Here is a 26,745-nt window from a genome sequence, read left to right as displayed (position 1 = left end):
ATAGTACCCTATGCCAAGTGGTGGTAACAAAAGTAGGATAAGCTCTTAGTGAACACTGTAAGAGTATAAAAGGTGTGTCGAGAAAATAGGAACTTTAGATATTTGGTAAGGTATTTCTTCAAGAAACCCTGTAACCAATAATCTCAGCAATGAAGATCACACTAGCGCTCCTTGTCCTGGGCACTGGCCTTGGTAAGATAAATCAGTGGTGTTTATTCTTTCAAATGCCTTTTATTTTTCAACAGTTTAAAACAGTCTTAGGAAACTGCAAGGTTAATTCCCATTCCTTTTAATGTTATGCTTTACTGTAATTATTTCTGAGCTTTTAATATCTGTGTACAAATTGCTATATAAATACATATCATTGTATGAATTTCTTGTTTATTGTACATCACACTAGACTACCTACCCCTAATGTTTGGGTGCTCTAATTTGGTAAGAGCAAGTGATAATGCTTATTTAGTTGAAGTATATACTATATCTCTGTTACCTTAAATATATTATGGATGAGCAGGTGAAATTTGCAAACTTAATTTTGTAGCAAATCTGACTATTTGTTGCTTAGCAAAAAGTTAGCAACATTGCAGCCAAAATTCAATTTTTTTTTCTATTGCACATGCATTAAATTCTAAGGGGCCAAATTACATGGTTGATAGCAATTAAGTCCCCATACATATCAACATCTCTCTAACTGCTGATTTAATGCCCTGGGACTGGGTCTTCTGAGAAGCCCTTGAATCTTCCTGGAATATCTTTAATGTTCACATCAGCCCAAACTGATCCAAATGATCAAAATTGTGGCAAATCCTTTATCTAACAGGTATCCAAAGAGCAACACTTCTCTGGGATTCTTTCTGGTGCATTTGCTCAATAAACTTTTACCGAGGCCCAACATTGTTACGACAATGACTATTACCTCTGCACTTCCCTGTGTATTTTAATAGGTATTTAGTCCTGGAATAACCTTTTTATGCACAATGTTCTAAGTCACTGACAGAGAACATGTATCCAGATCAGTCTCTCTGATTAAACTTTGATCACCCTAGGTGCAAGCTTGTTACTGAAGTTAAAAGATTGGCAGGACAACCAGACAACTGGTCTAGAAAGAAAATAGAAAGTAAATATAGTACCTTCCATAACATTGTAACTACAGGGCCACTTTATTGGACCACTATGATATATACAAAGCTTTACTACAAATCACAGGGGAGACATAGCAAAATGTTATGATGGGATCTCCAGCTCAAGGCCCACTTAGGTAAGTAGTATGACTGGATACAGTAATTACAAACAACACATAGTACCTATAATGTAAATTTATAGACTTGTCCTACTTGTCCTACCATCTATCAGAAGCAAAGCTTGAAGGTTAATAACTAGCCAAATTAAAATGGCTAAAAAAATCTAGGGGCGAGCTTTTGATGGGTGGGAGGAGACGACGTGATCGAACTGGGACAGGAGCTGTTACCTTTGTAACAGAATACAGTCTGGAATATACAAGTATTGTTAATACTATTAAAAAAATGTCTTCCGGTTTTACATTAAGACTCAAAGCTCAAGTTGGTCCTAGATAAAGGTTGCCGTTTTTCGGCCCGCAAGGCACCTACATTGGGGTCCAGACTGTCTCATAGCCTCTTTGTATCCGCCGCCTCCAAACGCACCCCAACATGGCTTAACACAGTGGGCTCTTACCCCTGTGGTTTTTCCACTTGTCATTATTGTAGGTGCCATCAAAAAGGTACATCCATCTTTTCCTATTCAGCTAATAGGTCATTTCTCATTGCACAGTACATTAATTGTGACACCAAATATACAATTTATGTGATTTCTTGTACCAGTTGTCGCATTCAGTATGTGGGGTGCACCACCCGTAATCTTTGGGCAAGAATAGGTGAACACTACTGTGGGGCCAACTAGAAAACTTTTCAAAAGTCTGCAATATCTAAACACTTCGAGAACTGTCATAATGGGAATATGACCTCTTTTAAATACAAGGGAGAGGCCTTCTGGATCCATCGTATGGGTACTCATTTCCCAGCGTGTTTAAATACCCGTTGGGACATAAACCTCATATACGATTTCTAAATTGTATCATTTTTTCGCTTTTGCCAAGCAATATGTATTTTCCCCTCTTTTCTCTATGTGTATACTTTTGCATACTTTTTTAATAAATAGGTGATTTTAGAATATTTTGCTACATCTTTTGTATACATATTATTGTTACTTAATTATGTCAATTATGAGATGTATCTGTATCTTTAAGAGGGATGTGTTCCTTGCTGGTGGGGTGGGTGTGGAGTTTTTTTGTCTCCCTCCCCCCCTCCCGGCTATAAAGTTCCCACCCCTTTCAGGAATAATATGACTATGATTAAGGGCGAACTTTGAGCCCGATACGCGTTAGTCCTTCCTGTGGCTGTTTTTGTGTCATTTTACGTGGCTTGTCAAATAAAGAATACCAGCTTTTACTGTCCCACTGAGTCTGCGGATCCTTTTTCATCTGTTGTTGCTTATGGCCTGGCTGACCTGATCCTGCACCAGTGGGCAGTTTTTCTGTGGGGTTTCAGAACGTTTGGCCTTCTACCTACAAAGCATGAAGGTTAACTGTGTGAGACAGTCAGTATGTCTCTTAAATACTCTGATGGCAATACCTCTACTGGGTTTTTGATCAGCAAATGATGTAATTTCCTGTATCCAGAAATACTTAATAGACTTAAATATGCCTGAAGTAAAAACTACCTAAGATAAGCACATGGGGGTATAATCATGCTGGATCCACATTCCTTAGTCCCCATAATCACTCCTTAAAAAAAAAAAACAACTCAAGACAAGGAAGCTCCCTCTTATCATTCTCTAATCCCTCCTCTTAAGGGGTGTGAAATGGGGGGGGGGGGAGGGAGGAATGGGAGGGTGATAGGAGGGAACATCCCTGGACCCTTCAAGCCTGCCTCTTCCTGTCTGAAAAATGTAGACTTTAGTCAAAAATTAAAATAAAAAAATGAAGGAATTATTAGGGCAACAGGGGAGAATGAGGGCGGAATGGACAGCGCACAGAGGTATGTGGATCTAGCATAAACGTGCTTCTGTGCTTTCCTTCCCCAGGACAGTTGTGCTTTAAGAGAAAAAAAAACAGTAAACAGATAAGGGGGGAATTTGTCCCACTTGTTCATTGACCCCCTATTGCTGCAACTGTGATTGCTTCACCTACTGTTAGACACTTAAGAGTGTTTTTCTCAATACTTATATTGTGATGCTGCTACTTTGAATAGTAAATAAAGCAACACTCTAAATCCTGATCACTAAAACATGTTCTTTAACCTTTTTTTTTTTTTTTTGTAGTTTTGTCAAATGCATTTTCTGTTGCAAAACCATCAATGCAGGTAAGAGTTTAGTATCCCTTATTTTATTTAGATACTAAACTAATCTTTACTTTATTTAAATAGATAATACATAATGTCCCTATTGCATTACAGGAGCATGAAGCCTTTTCTGCAGGGCGAATGGTGTCTTTGCTCATGAGCAAACATAACAGTGTGAAGGTATATAGAAAATAGTGTTTTTTTCCAGTAGAAAATAGAATGTATGGTGTAAACAGCTTACATTCGGACACAACAATTGGGAGATCAGTTCTGTACAAACATGCTGCTAGCCTAGAAGCTGTTCTTTTGCTATGGAGGAACAAGAACATGCACATAGCTAAAGGGAAAACTGAAATGCTCCTTCTTAAAACAGACGGAATTTGCAATTATCATTGTTTAAGAAGGAACATTTTTGTTATGCATAGAATTTTAGTAAGAGGGCTTTTTGGTCATTTTAACCTCCCTGGCATTATGATTATTTTCAGATTGTAGAGTCCAAAAGTCGTGCCATTTTTCCACAACCTTTTAGACCCTAAAAACAAGGAAAACAAAACATACCTCAGAGAGATATGCAGCAGCTCCTGCATATAACTCACTCAGGCACAGGCACTAGTTGATCCTGTGGTTTTATTGCACTTTGAAATGTGCAGTTTCCAATAAAGAAAACCAGCTTTTTTCAACAACCTCGTCTGGTTTGCGGATCCTTTCGTGCTCCTACTTGTGGATTGGCCTGGCTTACCTGATCCTGCACCGACAGGTATGGTTAAGGGGGTTAGCGCGTTTATGAACTCTCACTCTGCTCAGGCACAGGATTACCGCCCTGAACTGTGGATTTGCATCCCGAACCTGACTCGGGATTACCGCTAAGGTGGTTAAGCCCCTTACATACTCCTAGGAATTCTGGTTCTCCATGAGCTTGCTGTACACTCTGTATAGCTAGAGGGTTAACCTGATATTAGTTGGGTAAATTAAGGCTATCTAGTGAAAAAAGGAAGGAACCACACTAAATAAGCACCAGTTAATAATCAAATATTTGACAACCAAGATGTGAAAAGGCAATGGTTTAGAACACACTGCATCAACATTACAAAAGGCAGTTTAACACCGGTGCTTGTTTGGTTGGGTTCCTTCTTTTTTTTTTTACTGTTGCTATGGAGGGGGCAGAGGGACAACAATGCAACACACAATGGAGCATGAGGGGTTAGAAGGACAGCAATACCCTTGGCACTTCAGCCTGTGATGCATCAGGGAGAGTTGGAGATGCAGCAAACATACAGAATTCTTGGCAGATGCAGCTCCGACCAGCTCCACTGGCCAAGTACTATCTAGTGTATGTACAAGGCTTTACTTTTTCTATCAGCTATAAAGAGAGATCATTCTTAAAAAAAATGGATAAGGGTAGATAATTCAGGAGATAAAACAGGTCAATTGCGAGTTAAAACAGTTGAGAGATATTTCATGAGATGCATAAAAATGTAGAGCTAATTCATTACTTATTCTTTGCATGTTTGTAATTGTCTCTGCAAGTATAATCTTTCCATAGCCATCATATAATGAATTGAAAAACGTTTACTCCTTAGAACTGCAATCGTTGTAGTGAACAGGAAATGCAATGTAGGATGAGAGCCATGGTAGAAGATGCTTGTTTCATTCTGGTAAGCTATGTACCATTCTCTGTTACTGAAATACATGTCAAAGCACAAACCCAATGGTAATATAAAAACATTGTTGAAGGAATATAGTATATAGTAAGAAAAATGATATGGTTAATCATACATCACTGATTTCTAAATGTAATATGAGGCACCAGAGATGGATTGAGATGTGATGGGGCCCAAGGCAAGGTAGTAGATTTGAGGCTCCCTTGTGGACCTTTTGATAAGCTGAAGGGAAGAGAGGTCAGAGGAGGTGGCAGGTGGGCCCCTTGACACCCACTAGGCCCCAAACATCTGCCTAGGTTGCCTGGTGGATGATCCAGCTCTGTCGCGCTTATTAAGAATGTGAGGAACTGTAATATGAAGAGCAGTGTTGTTTTTGTCTTCTGTAACTCATCAAGAAGCATGCTATCAGTCTGATCAGGTGATAGACTGCTTGCCAAATGGTAAATTGGGAATGTGATACAATTACAACCTTTTAAATCTGGCAATCAAATTGACCACAAGGTTCTCCCTGAGTTCTGGTACTCATGAACAATATTATTAGAGAGTGCAACAAAAACCCATTCCAAGCCCTGCTTTCAACAGGTAGGATACAGTTGGAAAAAAATATGAGTAGACATGGGAAATCATAGAGCCTTGTTAAGCTTTCTCTGTTTTCCATAATGTTTATTTTAACCTTTTCCAGACCCACAGGCTCCTGCCCCTTAATCACTTCCATACTAGCTGTCTCTGGCCCCTCAGGCCCTGTTCACAGTGCTCAGTTGCAGGATAAGTCCGTATGTCAACTCACTGCCCATACAATCCTATGGGCCTGTTCACAGTACTACATTGTAACTGTTTATGTTATTCTAACTCACTGCATGCTGGCTTTGTATTAAAGTCTATGGCCAGTCTCCTTTGCAGTTTACAGTCATTATAACACGTGAGATATGCAACTGACCACTGTGAACCTTGTGAACCTAGCCTTAAGGACCAGAGACTGCTGGTACCAAAGAATGGCATCTCCCAACAAATCGCCCCGCACTTACCCGCTGGTCAGGCTACTCATCCACGGAGACTCCTCTCTCTACCATTGCTGCCTTTGATGACAGAGCTGTGTGAGCAGGTCAGGAGCTGCTTTTATTGGCTCTTGACGCTGTCCATCAATGTAAGCCAATGTGATTGGCTTACAGTGATGACAGGTTCAGGAGCCAGTGAAATCTGCTCCTGACCAGCTCACACAGCTCTGCTGTCATACCGACAGCAGGACAAGTGATTTGTGGTGGAGAGAGAGCGACGCAATCGGTGGTAGCATGCGGCAGGATGATTTAAATCTATGTCCTGGCAGGAATAACAGTATCAAAATGGTGAAGATTTCAATCATCGAGGTCCGGAAGAGGTTAGGGACCAGAGCCTTTTTTATGATCTCTGTGATTGGCTCACAGTGATCACAGGGTTGGGAGTCAATGAAATTGGCTCCTGATTGGAGCTCAGCAGGCAGCTGAATTTAGTGGTGACAGAATGGCGATAGCAACAGGGCATCACATGACATGAGGCTGAGATGTGCCAGTGGCTGCCAGCGTGTAATACGCTGACACGTCCTCCTGACATCGTGTCATGTGCCATAGAGATGTGACACTGGATTTGGTGATCCGGTGAGTTTTTACACTCCCCTGTTTCTGCCTGCTCGCATCTCAGGGAGGGGGAGGAATTTAAGGAATGCGGCCCGCAGTCGGCACAAAGTTTTCAAAGATGTTTCAGAAAGCATACAAGCTGGGTTCCTTTTTTTTTGTTCAAAGGGTAGCACACATCCCTCGTTTCTCTGCTTATATTTTCTGGTACCCTGGTGAGAAGAATATTTCCCTGATCCTCTTATCAAATTCAATCTCATTATATCCCTTAAAACCCCTCAAAAGTATCCCTCACCCTCATCTTTTATAGAAGTACATTTCATAAAAGTGTTTCCTAAGTGTCCTGTAAAAAAACTAAATTATTAACTTGAAAGAAATTAATATTTACACTTAACTCTGTTTCCTTTGCAGCTATTAAAGTTTTTCTTTACTTATTTTACAGAGACTGACTATTCACGACATGGGACTTTCTTCAGCAAGAGAGCTTCTGAGGCAGGTAAGACAGTTCTAATTTAACAGTAAAATGAAAGAACTTGATGTAAAACTTGATTTTTAAATATTTATTCAAACTACCTCAAGAGGTGCATGTTAATTTGGACCCCAGGTGAGGCTGATTAGTTGGAATATCAGTAATGTATGTTACCAATAGTCTACTAGTACTTTTGTAATGGTTAATGTGTCACGTTCTCTGGGGCTGGTTCCCATTGATTGGCGATCCCTAAACAGATCTCATCTAGTTCCTAACCTTAATCCCCCCACCCCAAACCCTTTACCTGATGCAAAATGTCCTTTCTGGCAACTAACCCCCTTTCCCAATGCAGACCCCTTCCTAAACACCAAACCTTATGCTCCTCGCCCTATTAACGGTAACCTTGCCCTACCCTATCCCCTAGCACCAATCCTCCTAAAATGCCAGCACCCACAGAATATATGCTAGATACATATTCCTGGAAATCGCATTTGATAATAAAATCAAGTTATTTTTCATGTTCAGTCTCACAGTATTTTAACTGATTTGAGATCCTATGGTTATAACTATATCTGTTCCATGCTGATTATCAACTTTGTATTTAGTTAATCAAAATGTTGGTGTTGATGTAATTTAAAGCAAACTCAATATGGGAACACCTTTTTTAATATGCTGTCTCTAAAAGAGGCTATTTGGCACCAGAATGAGGACAGGAGCCCCGTGTGTGAGTACTATGGATGACACAAAAGTGTCCCCAGAAAGACAATTAAGGCCACCAAGCACTCCTTTTTATGGACTTTATTTAGCAAATATGAAATATCCAAACATTTGAGTTACTGTAATGAGCTTAACATCTATGACTAGTCAAATATTTCCAATCACCCTATCTTACATATCTCTGCCACCTTCCTTTCCTAATTATCCCTTACATACAGTGTGGCTGCAGTGTGCATGCCCAGGGACACAGACATAGCCTTGTAAACGCCTGTGGCTCTACATGCTCACTATGGCTGACACAGATGCAGGTGGAGTACACAGATGAACAGGATCAGTACCAAATATCTACAAACTTCTGCACTGCTTGCTAGATTCCTGCGCAAAGAAGCACAAGTGGCCATAAGCACGTTTTAAAAAAAAAAATGTTCAAAATTGGGTAGTGCCAATTTTGCACACATTTTACTAGTTAAATCATTTATAATTATGCCCTTAAAATAAATCTGAACTGTAATGTGACATGATGAGATAAACATATACACATATGATACTTGACTGACTAAGAAATTATGTGAAGTCTCTTTCTGCTTTCCAGTACAGGAAGAGTTAAAAGTTGAGTTGAGTTGTTATCTATAAAAAAGCACTTCTCTGAACTTGTCAACTAAATTAGTCAAAGTCAGTCTCATTTTCTGAAGAGCTTAAACAGCCAAGAAACAGTGAGAGACAGCTTGTGGTAAGGTTTTACTGTTGGAAAGTTCAAAAAGTCTTTTGCTTCAAAGCTTGTAACAGTCTGATGCATGTTATAAATAAAGCTATACAAATGAAAATTAAAATATGAGACTCTTTTTTTGCTTCCAATGTTCTATTAATTATCCATACGACACATACAACTCATTGGAGATTGATTCATGAAACAGCGGAAATATTACCTTGTACGCACATCGCATAGCAATATTACTGTTTCCCATGCGTAAGTTCCGCAAGATACGCCAATAGCATGACCCCTCGGTACTCTAGTAGCACAACCGCTACTATAGTAATGCGTGTTTTGACATAGTAATGGTCGCTTCTGGTGTACCGTGTATCTCCCGGTTCTTACATGCAGAAGTAGCGGTAATATTGCCATGCACTGTGCGTGCATGGTATTGTTACCGCTGTTTCGTGAATCAACCCCATTATCTCATCAGATTATTTTGTCTTTAGTGTACTTAAAGTGATTTCCCAGCTATACCCAAAAGGAGAAATTTGTTATAAACACAGAAGCCTAATTATTGTCAAATAAAGCAAAGGACATTGCGTGCTATATATATATAGGCAGCCAGGTGTGAACAACTTATATGTGTGTCTATACAATGTGTGAATATACACATAACCTTAGCATAACTCTGATTTTCCATTTTTGGAGTCAGCCAAATCCCTCTGTCTCTCTTTCTTCCTCTTTCTAGACAGAGGTACAGAGATATCTAACTATATGTAGTTTTTTCATCAATATTTTTAAGTGACTCTAAGCTTTACTCTCATATTTTAAATGTATATATTTTCCATTTGTAAATATTAATATGAACTTGGAAAAGTAATAATTATATAAAAGGTGAGAGTGGTTTGAATGAGAAAACAATGTATTTTGCCTTTGAATTCTGTCTAGGTGTGTGATGAGTGGGTCCTAAATGTGTCCCTCTTTCCTATCTTGAAAAGTTGTGAGGCATGTCTCAGTGTCATATTATGCATAATAATCTTTATAATTTAGCATGTTTTTTCTTTCAGAAAACCGATGTTAAGATTGAAATTGATTTCGAAATTGTGGTTACATTTATTGAGGTGAGATGTTAAGATTTTGTGTTACATGCTGCACTGCGTAAGAAGCACGTAGAGCAGATCTTGTTGTCATACTTAAGGTGGCCACTAATGATCCAATTTCTAGCGAAAAATCATTTGAGCGATCGGAAATTCTGATCGGAAGAAAAATTGTTTGCTACACCATCAACAATCTTTGCTACCTATCTATCACAACCCATTAAGAAAATCCACATTTTGGTTTGACAAAAAACCCATCAGCCAATTTTTTTTCATAATCGTTCATAATAGATTGTGCCCATCAACTGAGATTATTTTCAACCAATCTGATCAGAATTTCTGATCGCTCGAACGATTTTTCGCTAGAAATTGGACCATTAGTGGCCACCTTTCGGATGATGCAAGGTAATCTGGCCTGTGCCCGAACCGCTTACCAGTCACACATCTGAAAATTCACATGTGAATACTTTGACTTACTAGAACTGTTATTCTTGCAATTGCTTAGCAATCTTCTTAGTGACTACGGATGGCTGGAAATGACGATTTCCGATTCTGCAGAAACTCCTATTTCCGCCAGTGCTGATTACCAATTCCACAGATTTCCGATCGGTTTCTGATTTCCGAGTTCAGATTTCCGAGTAGTGGTTTTTTTTTGTTCATTTTTTGCATTCTCAGATTGGCCAAATACTTCCAAGTTGACTCTGCATTTTCTGATTGGTCCAATGCTTTTGAGTTCTGTGATTGGACTAAAATTACCGAGTTGTGGTAATGCAGTATTTCTACAGAATTCAGATTTCAGAGTTCAGATTCCCGATTTCCGAGTTGTGTTTTTTTGTCATTTTTTGCAGTCTCTGATTGGCCAAATACTTCCGAGTTGTTTCTGAATTCTGTGATTGGTCCATTGATTTTGAGTTCTGTGACTGGGCTAAAATTACTGAATTGCAGCATAAATCCGATTTCCGAGTTTCATGTTCCGATTTCCGATCGGAAATTTCGGATTTCCGATTGGAAATTCTGAAATTTTTCAACTCCGAATGAGCATCCCTATTAGTGACATAGAGGGGCTTATTTAAAGGCTGTTCAACAGAAAATATGGACATTGTTTTCAGAAAAAGTGGTATTTTTCTTAAACCCACATTTAGTAAAAAAAGAAATCAAAACATGTGATTACATTATGATAAGAAGACCATTTTGTAAGCTGGTGTTTAAAAATAACTCACAAATAATCCTCAACTCAAAAAGAAGAAAAAGAGAATGATGCCAGACAGTTGCTCCTAAAAGCAGGTCCTTTCTTAAATTTGGGATTGCACCCAGGGTCTCTGGATTAGTTATTGCCAGAAACTGGATTGCAAGCCAGCCATGACTACTATTTATTTTCATCAAGGCCCATAAACCATTTAAAAATGTAGTTTTAGTTAGAGAACATGAGAGATGGCCCAAACAGTTCGCCAGTGAGCAGTATTTTGCGAACATCAGCTGTTCACATTTGGCGTGTTTGATTCGCCCCATATACATTATCCTTGAGATAAACTGTGACCCCTTACCTCACAGTCAGCAGATAAATGGCAACGAATCAGCTAGCACCCCTTCCTGGACTCCCCACCCCCCTGTCAAAAAGCAGTTTCGGTGGCCATATTGGATCAATTCTCTGCTGGCTGCTGACTGTTAGTGAGAGCAGGGTCAGACTTGCTGCAGATAGGTAGGAAAAGCATTAGCTAGCCCTGTGTTCTTGCTCCTCACTTGCTGCAAAAGCACTCCAAAAAGCCCTTTTGATGGCTAGCACATCGGTCTCCTGTGTTTTTTTTGTGTGTGACACTCCACAGCCCACTGACACCCAGAGCTGTGTGCACACTACTGCTGTTGCCTCATTAGGTTACACAAACAGAACCACTCCAGTACATTATTATTTTACTGTATTCTGATAGTACTATTGCATTTCTCGGTTTGTGACACTCCACAGCCCACTGACACCCAGAGCTGTGCATAATGTGATTCGTGCCCTTTAGGGATTAAAACCTGACTTTGTGTAAACTTTTTTCAGCACTTTTGTGGCCAGAAACAGTCTTTGCAGGTTTTAAAATTTGTCTGCCCATTGAAGTGTATGGCGGTTCGCCAGATTTGCCTGTTCGCAAACAGGTTTCAGAAGTTCACGAACAGAAAATTCTATGTTGGCAACATCTCTAGAGAACATGTCTAACCACATCTGCTTCTAGTGGTTAAAGTGGTAAAGTGCACTTTACCATACCTAAATAAAAATATGCGTACAGTTGGGTGAGGATGTTTGGACACCATGCCCATCTTGAATGTTTGGTTAATTTTACTTTATTTATACATATTAATTGCTTTTCACTTCACATGCTTGAAAACATAGGAGCAAATCAAATCAATGTTTTGGACACCCTTCTACTTAGCATTGCAATAAAGACCCTTTAGAAAGGTCCATGAGTCATGGCCCTTGTCATTTTATCATTATGCCTTTGACTGTGCCAGAACACTTTTGCAAACAAAAGCTAAGGATAAGAACCTTAAAGAGGAACTCCAACATACTGTCATTAAGTTACATTAGTTATGTTAATTAAAATAGATAGGTAATATAATCTCTTACCCACACTGTTTTAAAAGAACAGGCAAATGTTTGATTTCATGATGGCAGACATCTTTTTGATTGAAAGGAGGTGACAGGGAGCATGATACACAGTTCCAACTGTCCTGTGTCCTGAGCACCTCTCCCAGTTGCTAGGCAACGTGAACAACAACATAGGAAATCCCATCATGCCCTGCACAGCATCAGGGAAAAAAAGGCCGGGCTTTTTTTCTTTGATGGGTGGGGCTTAGATAAAAATGCAGCAAAAAATGATGCTTTGGTAAGAAAAACAAAGTTCTGATGCTGTGAAACTGATAAAGAAACACCAAGCCTTTTTACTTCTGCTGAGTAGATTTTTAGTCCGGAGGTTCACTTTAAAGACCTACATATCTTTTGTTTGCAAATGTGATACTGTTTTCAGGAGATGTGAATCTAGTTCACCATTGAGTCTCTGTGAAACTCTATGGGAAGTAGGTGGCATTAACTCACCTCTTATGCCGGGCATACACGGCTCGTTTTTTTTAGCAATCGAGCCACTGATGGCTCAATTGATAATTTCCGACAGTTCCGATCACCACGCGGATCGATTCCCCAGGAGATAAGAAGTGCCCGCGGGGACGAGCGGGAATCGATCTGGGCGGCCGCGGGGACGAGCGGGGACTCATCGGCTCGCTGGTTCGATTCCGGGGCATAATCTAGCCGTGTATGCCTGGCATTAAAGGGAACCTAAACTGAGAAGGATATTCATTTTTCCTTTTAAAATAATACCAGTTGCCTGACTCTCCTATTGATCCTGTGTCTCTAATACTTTTAGCCACAGCCCCTCAATATCAATAACCATGCAGATCAGGTGCTCTGACTGAAGTCAGATTGGTTTAGCTGCATGCTTGTTTTAGGTATGTGATTCAGCCACTGCTGCAGCCAAAGAGAACAGCAGGACTGCCAAGCAAATTATATTGTTTAAAAGGAAACATCCATATCCCACTCAGTTAAGGTTTCCTTTAAGAGATAAGAGGCACTCAAAAAGATAAAACACTTAAAGTAGGAAAAAAAATGAGGTGGCTTACCTCAATGGCAATACCACTATGGTACAGGTAAAAAAGTTTAATAGCACAAGGCAAAAAATTATTTTGTGAGCCCAAATGTCTCACTCCAGCAGGTGGACAATAAGAGCCAGGTGTGAAAATAAGCTAGACATCGAGCTCCTCAATGTACCATACTGGTGTCATCATTGAGGTAAGCCACCACAATATTTTTTCTATTTCAAGTTATTTATCTTTTTGCGGCCTCTCATTCATTGTTGTGCAGTACACCCTTCCTGCTGAGGGGTGACCTCCCCAAGCTGTTGGGATTTTGGTTCCATTGTTCCCTAGAGTGCGGCCGATGTACAAGATTACCCATGCCCGTATGTAGAAAGTATTACCCCAAAAGTGTTTGGATGGTTGCCCAGGCTTGCAACCCATCTTTGTGAGTACAACAACCAAATGAATTAGTTTTGCACCAATTGTAAACATATTACACCATCTGGGCTCCTGGCGACTCTGTGTTTATTTTTATAAGGTTCCCCTTATCCTATCTAGAGGAATGTCGAGAAAATCTTAACATTTAAAACACATACAAATAAGTACATTTCTTCCAGATTAAAATGAGCCATAAATTACATCTCTCCTATGTTGTTGTCGCTTACAGTAGGTAGTTGAAATCTGACATTACCAACAGGTTTTGGACTACTTACTACTACTACTACTTACTGTAAGTGGCAGCAACATAGGAGAAAAGTAATTTAATGGCTCATTTTACTCTGGAAGAAATGTTCTTCTTATTTGTATATCTTTACATGTATTTTAAGTTTTAAGATTTTTGCGACAGACATCCTTTGGGGGAAACTGCTAGGCCGGCCTGTACAGACGCATGTCAACTGTGTAACTGGGGCGGGGGAGTGTAAAGGGACAACAGAGGGATGTGTATGTGATGCCACTCACAAAGAAGCTGGCCAGTTGGCCGCTGCTTGGCCAAATTTATCCACTGATCGTATCACTTGCAGAGCGCAGTCGTGGGTCAGGGAATCTGTACACACGCCTGACTGTGGGCTGAGGTAGTTGTTATTGGCCGCCTCCACCGGCTTCAGTCAGGTGTGTGTGTATGAGGCTTTAGTCACCTCATTGTAACTTATTTAAAGCACACTTCAATATCCGTACACTTCCATTTTAAATTATAAAAATAAGTAAATGGATGTACTCAGTAGATAAACCACAAATAAAGAAGTGGCTCTTGAGTGCATGCAGATATATCAAAAAAACCTGCAATCAGCTTTTTAGTTGTGGGGTGGTGTTCAAATAGGTTCACTTACAGTATATGCATAGATCACTTATTACACATTCCCTTTTAAATATTCGTCCACATGCACTATGCCAAAAAGTAAATATATGAACCAAAAATAAAGAATTGCCTCTTGGGTGCATAAATGAATTTTACATAGTTACATAGCTACATAGTTATTTTGGTTGAAAAAAAGACATACGTCCATCGAGTTCAACCAGTACAAAGTACAACTCCAGCCTGCTCCCTCACATATCCCTGTTGATCCAGAGGAAGGCGAAAAAACCCTTACAAGGCATGGTCCAATTAGCCCCAAAAGGGAAAAATTCCTTCCCGACTCCAGATGGCAATCAGATAAAATCCCTGGATCAACATCAATAGGCATTACTGTAACGATTGTGGAATCGTATTCGCGGTCAGCGCACCAGACATGCGCTGACGCGGCGGATTTCCTCCACAAGCGTATATTTGAGGACACCCAGGATAGGTGCTATGCACCCGCAGAGGGCAATTCCCTCCGGCAGATGGCGCTGTGGAGTGCAGGCGAACACAGTCGCTGCACAGCCACAGATGTCAGACGGGAATTGTACAGATCCAGGACAAGGTACGATCAGGCAGGGCCGGATAGCCCACAAGAAACAGAGCAAAGGGACAGAACCAATGTGTGTCCACAAAACTAGTCGCCACCCAGCGACGGTGAACACACAACGGCGGAAACGAAGTGGGAATGCAATCGCAAGAATGGCGATTGCCAACAGAGACACAAGACTGAGCAAAACAGGGCACGAGGGTAGCAAAGGCACAGCAAATAATACAATAAGGAGATACGGAAAATAACAAACGCTAGCTAACCGCGAACACCGCACTCATTCGCAACAGTGCACGCGGTTATGCGCGGTCTCCACGTGATAAGCACAATAGAGACAAGCACGCCTAACTAACCATTAACAGACAAACATGAAACAGAGGACGCGAGCGCTTGCTTAACGGTTACCTCACCGAGCCTCCAGCAAGCGTAGCAGACAAGACAGACACACGAAAACAGGGACAAGCGAGAGATAGGATCCACAGCACTAGCGGAAAGTGGCTAGCGCGATCCAGGTACAGAGTAGCAGAACAGAAGGATCCCCAGCGCTAGCGAAAAGTGGCTAGCGCGATCCCAGAAGACAGAACAGAAGGATCCCCAGCGCTAGCGAAAAGTAGCTAGCGCGATCCCAGGAGACAGAACAGAAGGATCCCCAGCGCTAGCGAAAAGTGGCTAGCGCGATCCCAGGAGACAGAACAGAAGAGATAGCTGGTAGCAACCGCTGCACCAGCTATACTCCAAGAACAGAGATCAGAACCATTTCCTGTCGACCACCGTTGGGACAGGACAATGGCAACAGAACAAACAGATAATACAACCTGACTGGGCTAGAAGGGGAGTCTAAAGCAACCCCCAGGAATTAACTATACTAGATAGCAATGGCTGACACTCCAGCAGTGTCCATCAGGAACAGACCATGGAAGGGAAATGACCAGCAAAGCCTTCTGGGAAACATAAAGCTCTTATAGTGCCAGTCTTTAAAGAAGACAGGTAGGGGATTTGCATAACAAATGTATGCAAATTCCCCAGCAAGAGAACAGACCAGAAACTTGCAATGGAAAGACAGGTCTCTGTTCCAGAGACCTGCAGCCCACAGACTAGAGGAATGGACAAACAGCTGTCTGCCTGTGCAGCCAGCTGAGCGGATCATCACAATTACCTAGTAATTGTAGCCATGGATGTCTTTCAACGCAAGGAAAGCATCTAAGCCTCCTTTAAATGCAGGTATAGAGTTTGCCAATTTATAAAAAAAAACTGTAATATTGTGAGTATAAGTTATATATTTTAATAAAGATATTACTTTATTTTTCAGATCAATGATCAGGATGCACTCGTAAGATACCTGACCAGATATAACAAACATGAAGCTTTTATTAAGTACATATGTGCAGTACTGGTAAGTAATATATTACACACACATTAAAAAAAAATATAATATTTATTACCATAACTAAAAGTAAAAACTGATGTTTTTATTATTAGTGGTGTAAGTAGTATTTTAAATACAGTACTGTATTCATTGCTACTGATTTACATTTATTTCTAAATAAACAAATAAATTCACATTTTTTAAATGTATTTTTATTCTTTTTTAATTTAATTCTATTTTTTTCTTTTAACAATCTTCAGAAAGGACCACTGAAGGACTGTGGTATTGACCTTTTTAAGGTTCTCCTTGAAGTGAATGAGGCTTTGGTAAAACATTCATTATTTCTTTATTTCTAATTCCAGTAATGCCGTTTTCTGACCGAAAGAAAAGTTCTTTCACCAATACACTTACAGTATAACCTGAATTACCAGTTCCCTAGTAACATCCACCTATGTCGGGATAATGTTCTGGTGGCACTATTTATTTTATAAAATGCATGAACATGCTCATAGGAGGCTATTGCCAAACCCACGTTATTTATTACCTTATTTATCTGTCACTTTGTACTGATAAGCCCTCCAAAAATGGATGCTGCTGCTTCATAACAGGATATAGTAAGAAAAAAAAAAAAAAGAAAAGAAAAGAAAAAAAATCCTCAATGCAACCACAAATAAATATTAAATAAATATTAAATGTAATAAAAAGTAAATTTCTTGCAATATTTTTCATTTATATTAACCACTTTACCCCCGCCCATACGGATTTCCCCGTCCCTTTTTCCATCCTTTAACCCCCAGGGACGGAGAAATCCGTACTTTGCGCACTCCCGTCGCTGCCCGCGCTCCCGCTCGTAAACACGCCGCCGGCCGCTCGTAAACACGCCGCCCGCCGCTCGCCCGGAGATCAATGAATGGGAAAATCCATTCCCGTTTGTTGATCTAAGCTGCGCAATGATCCGCTGCTCTCCGATGAGCAGCGCGATCATTGTGAAAAAAAACACACACTTACCCAGCCTCCTAGTACTTCCTCCAAGAGTCCGGAAGGACGCTTGGAGGTCGCATTAAAACAAAAAGTTACTGTGGCCATCTTGTGGCCAAATAGTAAAACTACACCCTAAACATTTTTCACATACAAATAAATTACTTTTACACAAAAAATTAACTCATTACCTCCCACACTCCCATTTTTTTTTTTGTAATAAAAAAATAAATAAAAAATGTACAATAAAAAAAAAATACATAAATAGTTACCTTAGGGACTGAACTTTTTAAATATTTATGTCAGGAGGGTACAACACTGTTATTTTATAAACTATGGGCTTGTAATTAGGGATGGAGCAAAACTGAAAAAAATGCACCTTTATTTCCAAATAAAATATTGGTGCCAAACATTGTGATAGGGACATAATTTAAACGGTTTTATAACCGGGACAAAAGGGCAAATACATTTCATGGGTTTTAATTACAGTAGCATGCATTATTTAAAAACTATAATGGCTGAAAACTGAAAAATAATAATTTTTTCCCACATTTTTTCCTATTTTCCCATTAATACACTTTTAGAATAAAATAATTCTTGGCATAATGTCCCACCTAAAGAAAGTCTAATTGGTGGCGGAAAAAACAAGATATAGTTCATGTCATTGCGATAAGTAATGATAAAGTTATAGACGAATGAATGGAAGGAGCGCTGAAAGGTGAAAATTGCTCTGGTGGTCAGGGGGTAAAACCCCTCAGTGGTGAAGTGGTTAAAATAAAAAATAAGGAAGACTCACTCACCCCAACGTGTCTTGCATCTTACATTGGGGGGTTCCTTTGTAAGGTGGACAATACATCTGCTTCCTCTACACCCCACCCTCATGCCCATGAATATCGAGGAACAAAAGTATTTTCCCCACATCTGGATCCATCAAAACAGATGTGATTATAACAGAATGAGGGGCTTATGTTTCCATCTGGTCAACCCCTCAATAAGGCGGTGACCTGGCCAGACAGTTATACCCATCCAGATAAGTAAGAAAAAGATCTCCTTCAGATCCCTTGTATTGCTTACTTAAAGGGTTAATAGTGAAATAAATGTACAAATCAATTAAAAAAATACATTTTAAAGACAAACATACATCCATACATTTTATAAATCCAAATTCTTCATCTGCAGTCTTTTGGAGTTGGCATATTAGAATTTGTGGGTAAAAGGTGTAAGTTCCAGAGGGCTGGATATAGGAAGGTTAAGTTAGTGCAGTTCATTGGGAATGCAACAACAGGACCTCTGAATACTGAACTTGAGGACCATCATAGGTGAGAAAGAAAAGATTTGGGGCTTTTAAACAGGAATTATAAAAATAAAAAAAAAATCAAATTGGACCAACCACCAGTCAAGATTAAGCTAATATTATTATTTATATAGCAATGTCCTCCTCTGATGTGCTGTATAGAGTACTAGAGAGACTAATGTGTAGTAAAAAAAATACACTCATAGTTCATACACAGTACAATTTTAACATCTCTGAACCATATAAAAACACACATAGTTGATACATGGCATAACATCCAGCAATGCAGGTTCACTCAATAGAATAAAAGCCAAAGAGTAGTAACATTAAGGGGGGATATTGGAAACATGTTAGCATTTCATTCACTTTGAATGATGCAAATGGAATAAAAAGAGAGTTTTTAAAATATGTATAAAACCCTTGAGGTACCAGGGCAGGATGGCGGCGTAGGGGTTATCACTCTTGCCTTGCAGTGCTGGATCTCCAGTTCTTATCTTAGCCAGGGCACTATCTGCAAAGAGTTTGTATGTTCTCCCCGTGTCTGTGTGGGTTTCCTCTGGCACTCCAGTTTCCTTTCACATCCCAAAAACATACAGATACGTTAATTGGCTTCCACTAAATTGGCCCTTGACTACGATACAGGCACTACATGATACATACATAGACATGTGACTATGGTAGGAATTAGATTGTGTGAGCCCATCTGAGGGACAGTTGGTGACAATTATACTCTGGACAGCACTGTGGAAGATGGTGTTATAGTAATAATAATACTAATAATAATAACTGGAATTTGAAGCCAGACGATAAGCACTTTTGCTTCTTGATACCTAAAATGTACCTGATATTAAATAAAGAGACGCATTTACAGTGGCGGCTCCAGCTTCAGATTTTTGGGGGGGCTCAAAGGGGGCACGAGGGCTGGCAGGCCGGGCTTGGGGGGGGGAATTTGCGGCGCGCGAAGCGCGCCGCGGCGAAAAATTGGGCGTGGTCATGATGTCATGTGGGCAGGGCTAACTGTAATGTAGTTGTACCAGCTAACGTAGTTACATGGAAAAAAAAATGAAGTAAACGCACATAATGACAGGTAGCCTTTCACCAGTAAATGCACATAAGAATCAGCTTTTCACCAGTTAATGCACATAATGACAGACTGCGTTTCTGCAGTAAATGCACATAAGAGCCTGCTTTTCACCGGTTAATGCATGTAATGACAGACAGTTTCCCCATTAAATGAATATAAGAGACAGCTTTTCACCAGTTAATTCACATAATGACAGACTGCGTTTCCGCAGTAAATGCACATAAGGGACAGCTTTTCACCAGTTAATGCACATAATGACAGACTGCGTTTCCGCAGTAAATGCACATAAGGGACAACTTTTCACCAGTTCATGCACACAATGACAGACAGCATTTCCCCAGTAAATGCACATAAGAGACAGCTTTTCACCAGTTAATTCACATAATGACAGACTGCGTTTCCGCAGTAAATGCACATAAGGGACAGCTTTTCACCAGTTAATGCACATAATGACAGACAGCATTTCCCCAGTAAATGCACATAAGAGACAGCTTTTCACCAGTTAATGCACATAATGACAGACTGCGTTTCCGCAGTAAATGCACATAAGGGACAACTTTTCACCAGTTCATGCACATAATGACAAACAGCATTTCCCCAGTAAATGCACATAATGAGAGAACGTTTCACCAGTAAATGCATGTAATGAGACAGCGTTTCACCACTAAATGCACATAAGAGACAGCGTTTCACCAGTAAATGCACGTAATGACAGACAACCTTTCACCAGTAAATGTAGGTATTGAGAGACAGCGTTTCACCAGTTAATGCACATACTGACAGACAGTGTTTCCCTAGTAAATGCATGTAATGAGAGACAGCCTTTCACCAGTAAATGCACATAATGAGACAGCGTTTCACCAGTAAATGCACATAAGAGGCAGTGGTGGGCTGGGCTGGAGGCCCCAGGCTCAGGTCTGGCTGGTGGTGGGCTGGGGGCAGCTCAGGTCTGCCTGGTGGTTGGCTAGAGGCCCCAGGCTCAGACCTGGCTGGTGGTGGTGGGCTAGGGGCAGCTCAGGTCTGCCTGGTGGTGGGCTGGGGGCCCCAGGGGGGCAGCTCAGGTCTGCCTGGTGGTGGGCTGGGGGCCCAAGGGGGGCAGCTCAGGTCTGCCTGGTGGTGGACTGGGCTGGAGGCCTCAGGCTCAGGTCTGGCTTATGGTGGTGGGTTGGGGGCCCCAGGGCAGCTCAGGTCTGCCTGGTGGTGGGCTGGAGGCCCCAGGCTCAGGTCTGGCTTATAGTGGTGGGTTGGGGGCCCCAGGGCAGCTCAGGTCTGTCTGGTGGTGGACTGGGCTGGAGGCCCCAGGCTCAGGCCTGGCTGGTAGTGGGCTGGGGGCCCCAGGGGGGCAGCTCAGGTCATCCTGGTGGTGGGCTGAGCTGGAGGCGCCTGGCTGGTGATGGTGGGATGGAGGCCCCAGGCTCAGGTCTGGCTTGTGGTGGGTTGGGGGCCCCAGGGAGGGCAGCTCAGGTCTGGCTGGTGGTGGGCTGGAGGCGCCTGGCTGGTGGTGGTGGGCTATGGACCCCAGGGGGGGCAGCTCAGGCCTGGCTGGTGGTGGGCTGAGGGCCCCAGGGGGGGGGGAGCTCAGGTCTGCCTGGTGGTGGGCTGGGCTGGAGGCGCCTGGCTGGTGATGGTGGGCTGGGGGCCCAGGGGGGGCAGCTCAGGTCTGGCTGGTGGTAGTGGGCTGGGGGCCCCAGGCTCACATCAGCATCACATATAAAAAAATAATAATTCAAGTTGGCTTGGCTGCCCACCCCACAGTAACCCACCTTGATTCCTCCTCCTTCTGCTGAGCTGTCAATGGAGGTCCTCCTGCGTCTCCGTGAGTGAGTCACTAGTAGTGAGTGACAGTCTGGTGGCTGGAATGAGTCCCCGGCGCCGTCGCAGTGAATAGCAGCAAGCCTCTCTGCTCTGCCTCTGAAGCTGGGCGGGTGGACGGGCAGGCCAGGCCAGGCCAGGCCAGGCAACACGCTGCACACTGCTGCGTGTCACATGACGGACGTCGTCACGTGACACAAATGAGCCACGAACGTTCCCTTGCCCGTGCGTGCTGCCTCTGTATACAGATAGACTGTATAATTACCCGGGCAGGGGCGGGGTTCCTTCTGACAGCCAGGCCAGCCCTCTTCCTTCCTTCTTCTGAACCGCGAGTACTGACTTGCGGCGGCCGCAGCCCGCGGGGTGGCTTTAGGGGGGGCTGGCTAGTTGACAGCTGGGGCTGAAGCCTGGGTAAGCCCCAGTGTAGCGCCGCCACTGCGCATTTATACTGACCTGGTGCTTCCTCCAGCCCCCTATAAGCTGTGGGCTCCCTTGCTGTCCTCCCAGGCTGCTCTGTTGTTCCACAGTCAGCAATGGTAATTTGATAAATTCTCCAGTTTTGCTCAGTCACACTCCATTGCGCATGCCCAGTACCAGCCACCCTTGCCCCCCGATCATGCTCCCATGCCTGGGAGCATTCTGTGTCTGTACAGTTACAGTTTTAGTTAACTTTGCATACACAGAGGGCTTCCGGCCATGAGTGCATTATCAGGGGTATGCAGTATTTTTCCATAGCAGATTGCTGAATGATATGCATAGTTAAGTGGAATGATATCTACTACTACTACTACTGCTACTGCCAGTATCAACAGACATTCATTGACCAGTGAGAGTCTTGATCACTTTTTCTCTTTCCTTTTTGCTTTCTCATTTCTCATGCTATCTTCTGTGTCCAGTATTCTTAAGGTAGTCAATGTTTATTGAGTAATTGTTTTATTTATTTATTTTTTTGTAATCAGAGTAGGGTTATATGCGCTGTACTAAATTAAGTACACACATTTTTCTTTGCAGGGAGGTATTATTACTGGTGTACTCAGTGCTGTGCAAGATATTTTTGGCATAATTGGAGCTATTGTTGGTGGTGTTGGTAAGACTGTAGATGGCCTGGTTGGAGGACTCACTGGAAATCTCGTAGGAGGTCTCGGAGATGCAGTTGGAGGACTCACAGGAGGTCTCACAGGTGGTCTTGGAGGAGTAGTCGGAGGACTCACAGGAGGTCTCACAAGTAATCTTGGAGGAGCAGTCGGAGGACTCACAGGAGGCCTCGGCGGAACAGTTGGAGGACTCACAGGAGCAGTTGGAGGACTCGCAGGAAGTGTTGGAGGAATCACAGGAGGACTCAAAGGAGCACTTGGAGGACTCACAGGAGGAAGGAGAGGTGGCATTTTTGGTTAAGTCCAGGTAACATTTTTTTTATCTTGATTTAATTGAATAGCTCAATTGATCATTTATACTACCATACTTGAAAGTTTCAGATTTGTTGCACTATCTTTTATTAACCTGGCTCCTTAGGGACATAGGTTTAGTAGTAGGAAACATCAAAATAAAAATACTATGACACTTCAGTACAAGTTTGGGAAACACTGCATTAGATGGTGTACTTTTTATGGTGCATTATGGTGTTTACAGGGTCTTCGTGAATCTGTCTAATATGCAGAAAATGAATGAAAACTGACCACAGTGAGCTGAAATGGCTCTCAATGCCGCAATCATTTATGCTACAGAAAATTCATCTGCTGCTGTAGCAGCTCTCCTTGATCAGTGCAGAAAATGAAGGGGTACATTTAGAAAGTTAGAGCTACATGCAGTTTCCTTGAGAAAATCTTAGCAAGTTGGCAATGATTTAACTGCCAAATTTTACATGGTCTTTAATACATGTGGCCTCATGCGATTTAAATATTATCAAAAGGGGACAATCAAACTGTCAGTTTCTGTATAACTGGAAGATACCCGAAAGTGGGGCAAAACCTGCATACTGTAAACAAGCGTGCATCTCGCCAACAAATTCTGGCACTCATTCCAAAGCAACTATGCATCCAAATCCTTTAGCTGTGCCATGCATGGTTATGGGGTTTTCCATGCATGTTGCAGAAAACTGCTTCCCTCGCATGCAAAACAGCCTATTAATCCCCATCGGAAGTTGTGTGCGAGAACAGCTTCAAATCGCCCCTAGTGGAACCAAGCCCTAAGGATATGTGCTTCCTTTATACACAGCTTTATTCATCAGGCAATGGGTCCAAAGTGTAAATTTTGATTTTAGCAATTCTTAAAGCGGAATATAACCCTGCATTTCAACTTTGCTCTAAAATATTATTTACAGCATATTATATGCAAAAAGCATTTTTTTTTTACTAGACCAGCATTGGAAGGGTTAAACACAGACGTTTCAAGTTCCGTGGAGAGATATGCAGAGGTTCAGATTGTTACATTCTATGTATCTATTGATAAACAGTTACACACTCTTTGGCAGTCCTCCAAGCTCCTTCTCAGTCAGAGAGATGAGTCATTCAACACTTAGATACATTTCTGTAAACAAAATGTATCTCTTTTCAGCTTCGGATGTGTCTGCAGAAATCTAAAGGAACTTTAAAGCCCTGTGTAACCCTTCCAATGCTGGTCTAGTAAAAAAAAAAAATGCTGGTTGCATATAATATACTGTAAATAATGTTTTAGAGCAAAGTTGAAATGCAGGGTTATATTCCGCTTTAAGTAAGATTTTGAACATTTACAAATATATAATTATAAACAATGCAAAGATGTCAGTATTAAAGATAGTACATATCCTTAAGAGTTGAAGTCAGTACTGAAACACTGAGTGTAAGAAAGCATTTCATCTTTTTTTCTCATAATCGCCCTGTGGAATTGTATTATATGTTCCCATTTGGATCGATCATGATTATTTGTATATCTAATTTATTTAAATAGAGAGAGAGAGAGAATATCTAGGTTTACTTTATGAAACTACCTTTGCTGTAATAATAATTTAAGTTCAACATAAACATAAGAACATTTTCAAAATGATGTGAACAAATTATAATCTGGTTTTTGATGACCACTGATGAGAAAGGTTCTTCTGTAAGCAGGCTTCTAATAATTTCAAGGATAGTATCTCTCATATGTCCATTGAATTATAAGGTCTAAAGGTTATAAAGGTAATAAGGTAATTTTACAGATGTAAATGTTAATGAGTAAAAAGAGAGGAGATAAAAGTTATATTTGGAAAGTGAAATTTTAAAGAAAATCACTATTTGTTTCTGGAAATCGCTATACAAAATGCGATACTTTGCTCTTTCGAAAATTGCTATGACTTCTCAAAGAGCAAGTGGGTCCTAGGCCTCATGGACCATTCAGTGTCCTTTTTAATAAATTAACAATAAAGGTCCTTCTGACTCAGATGCCCCTGGAACAGAAATATTTGTTTTGTTCTTTTCCAGTTTCTGGAATAAGTATCTACTTATGCCTAATACATGTGTGAATAGTTTCCTGAAAGGGTTTCGACTTTTTGAAAAAAATGTACTGATCCAATTAATCTTTTCTCCTAAATGTTTCTCCTAGGAGATAGTTTTTTCATCCTCTATTTAAAATGAGTTTTGCACTCTGCAATTGAAAAAGTGCCAACAAGTAGGCAAAAAATACTATCAAAAATATTCAGAGTATTTTCTTGCTTGCTTATGGCTTCAAAGGCATTTTATTTATGATGTGAAAATATCACCTAGGAGAAAATGTAGAATAAAAAGTAAATTGAATCAGGCCCTGTGTGTCCTTCAGGGTCCACTCAGTGCTATTTCTTACTGCTACCACAATTTGCCAGAGGTGACCTGGATCTGCTCTCTTTGCTTGTTGAAGTATTTGGTAAAAGAAAGACAGCAGGTTGTATTTGTGTTTAGTTGCACGTTGATCACTGAAGCTGCTTTATCTCCATTCCGGCAACATGTCACCTTGTATTTGGCATGCAAGAATGAATTAATTGTTGTTAGTAATATTGTTGAATTTCCCTCGAAATATATTAGTTTTTATTTCTGCTTTATTTTTCAGCTCCTTTACTCTGCCAAGACTCAAGAAATAAAACCACATTCCCCTTCCATGTTTCAATCAATCTGTTCCTACGTTTCCTTACTAGTTGGCTATGGAATTTTTATCTCCCTTTTCATGAATTTTCTCTCTTCTGTACACCACTTCATAATAAATGCAAAGCATAACCCTATAAAACTGAGTCATATGAGCTACTCATTTATGTATTGTGTACACTTTTCTATTGATCACTAGTTGATGAATGCAACCCTTATTTAATTCACTTTTTGTCCTGAGTTTTCTCCTAGGAGATAATTTTAAATTTTCTTTATAATATCTTTTTAGCACTATGCATTTGAAAAAATACCAACAAAGATGTAAAAAAAAAATACTGTCAAAATTATTCTGAGTATTTTCTTGATTGCTGCTGGCTTAAAAACAATATTTATTTTATTGATATGGTGTAAAATAATCACCCAAGAGAAAACAGGGGAAAAAAGTCAATTGAATAGGGGCCATAGGTTTAATGCAAATATATCTAATGTGCTGCAAGTGCTAAGAGTACAACAAATGTTACAATGCTGGATGAAGTAGAACTTCTTTCTTCTTAGCTACTTTTTGGGTTGGTAAACTCTCTCCTTACTTGTTGTTTCTGTTTTTTAATGAGTCCCAGAAGTTCTGGCCACAGGAAATGAGGAACAGCATTCCAGTCAAATAGATGATTCAACTAATTCATCTACACTCTTCTGATACCTATATTCAAAGCAAAGTCTGTCCCTGTTGGAGAGTTGTGCCTACTTCCTTACAGCAACAATAAGCAAAAGATTTTAATTTTTTTTGCCTCAACATCCCAAAATAAAATTAAAGTATTTCCTGGAGTTTGTCTTGAAACAATGGACTATAAACAATACCAATATGCATCTCACACACACATAATGTTGACCCTACTTAAATGATGAAATCCAGGGCCAGTTCTAGACTTTATACTGCCTGAGGAAAACTTGTGAGGACCCCCCCCCACCCCCCGATTTGGAATGACCGCACAGCACCCAAAAATGTTCACCCTCAGTATAGGTAGGTAGGTAGCCAGGTATAGGTGCCCCTGTA

The 26,745-nt window shown here is 40.9% G+C and overlaps 1 protein-coding gene across 1 annotated transcript; it reads left to right on the top strand.

Moving 5' to 3' along the window:
• The first annotated feature begins 88 nt into the window (after positions 1-88).
• On the top strand, positions 89-25,836 carry LOC137561533 (uncharacterized). Its single transcript, XM_068272841.1, has 10 exons — positions 89-192; positions 3,337-3,377; positions 3,471-3,536; positions 4,937-5,011; positions 7,067-7,120; positions 9,572-9,625; positions 16,403-16,486; positions 16,720-16,785; positions 22,639-23,028; positions 25,663-25,836. Exons 1-9 carry the CDS (start codon positions 150-152, stop codon positions 23,020-23,022), a joined length of 867 nt encoding a protein of 288 aa, XP_068128942.1. The 5' UTR covers positions 89-149; the 3' UTR covers positions 23,023-23,028; positions 25,663-25,836.
• Positions 25,837-26,745: the final 909 nt, after the last annotated feature.

The sequence above is a fragment of the Hyperolius riggenbachi genome, chromosome 3 (assembly GCF_040937935.1).
Source record: "Hyperolius riggenbachi isolate aHypRig1 chromosome 3, aHypRig1.pri, whole genome shotgun sequence".
NCBI lineage: Eukaryota > Metazoa > Chordata > Amphibia > Anura > Hyperoliidae > Hyperolius > Hyperolius riggenbachi.
Note: the sequence above shows the minus strand (reverse complement) of the source record. Positions and strands in the feature narration are given on the sequence as shown.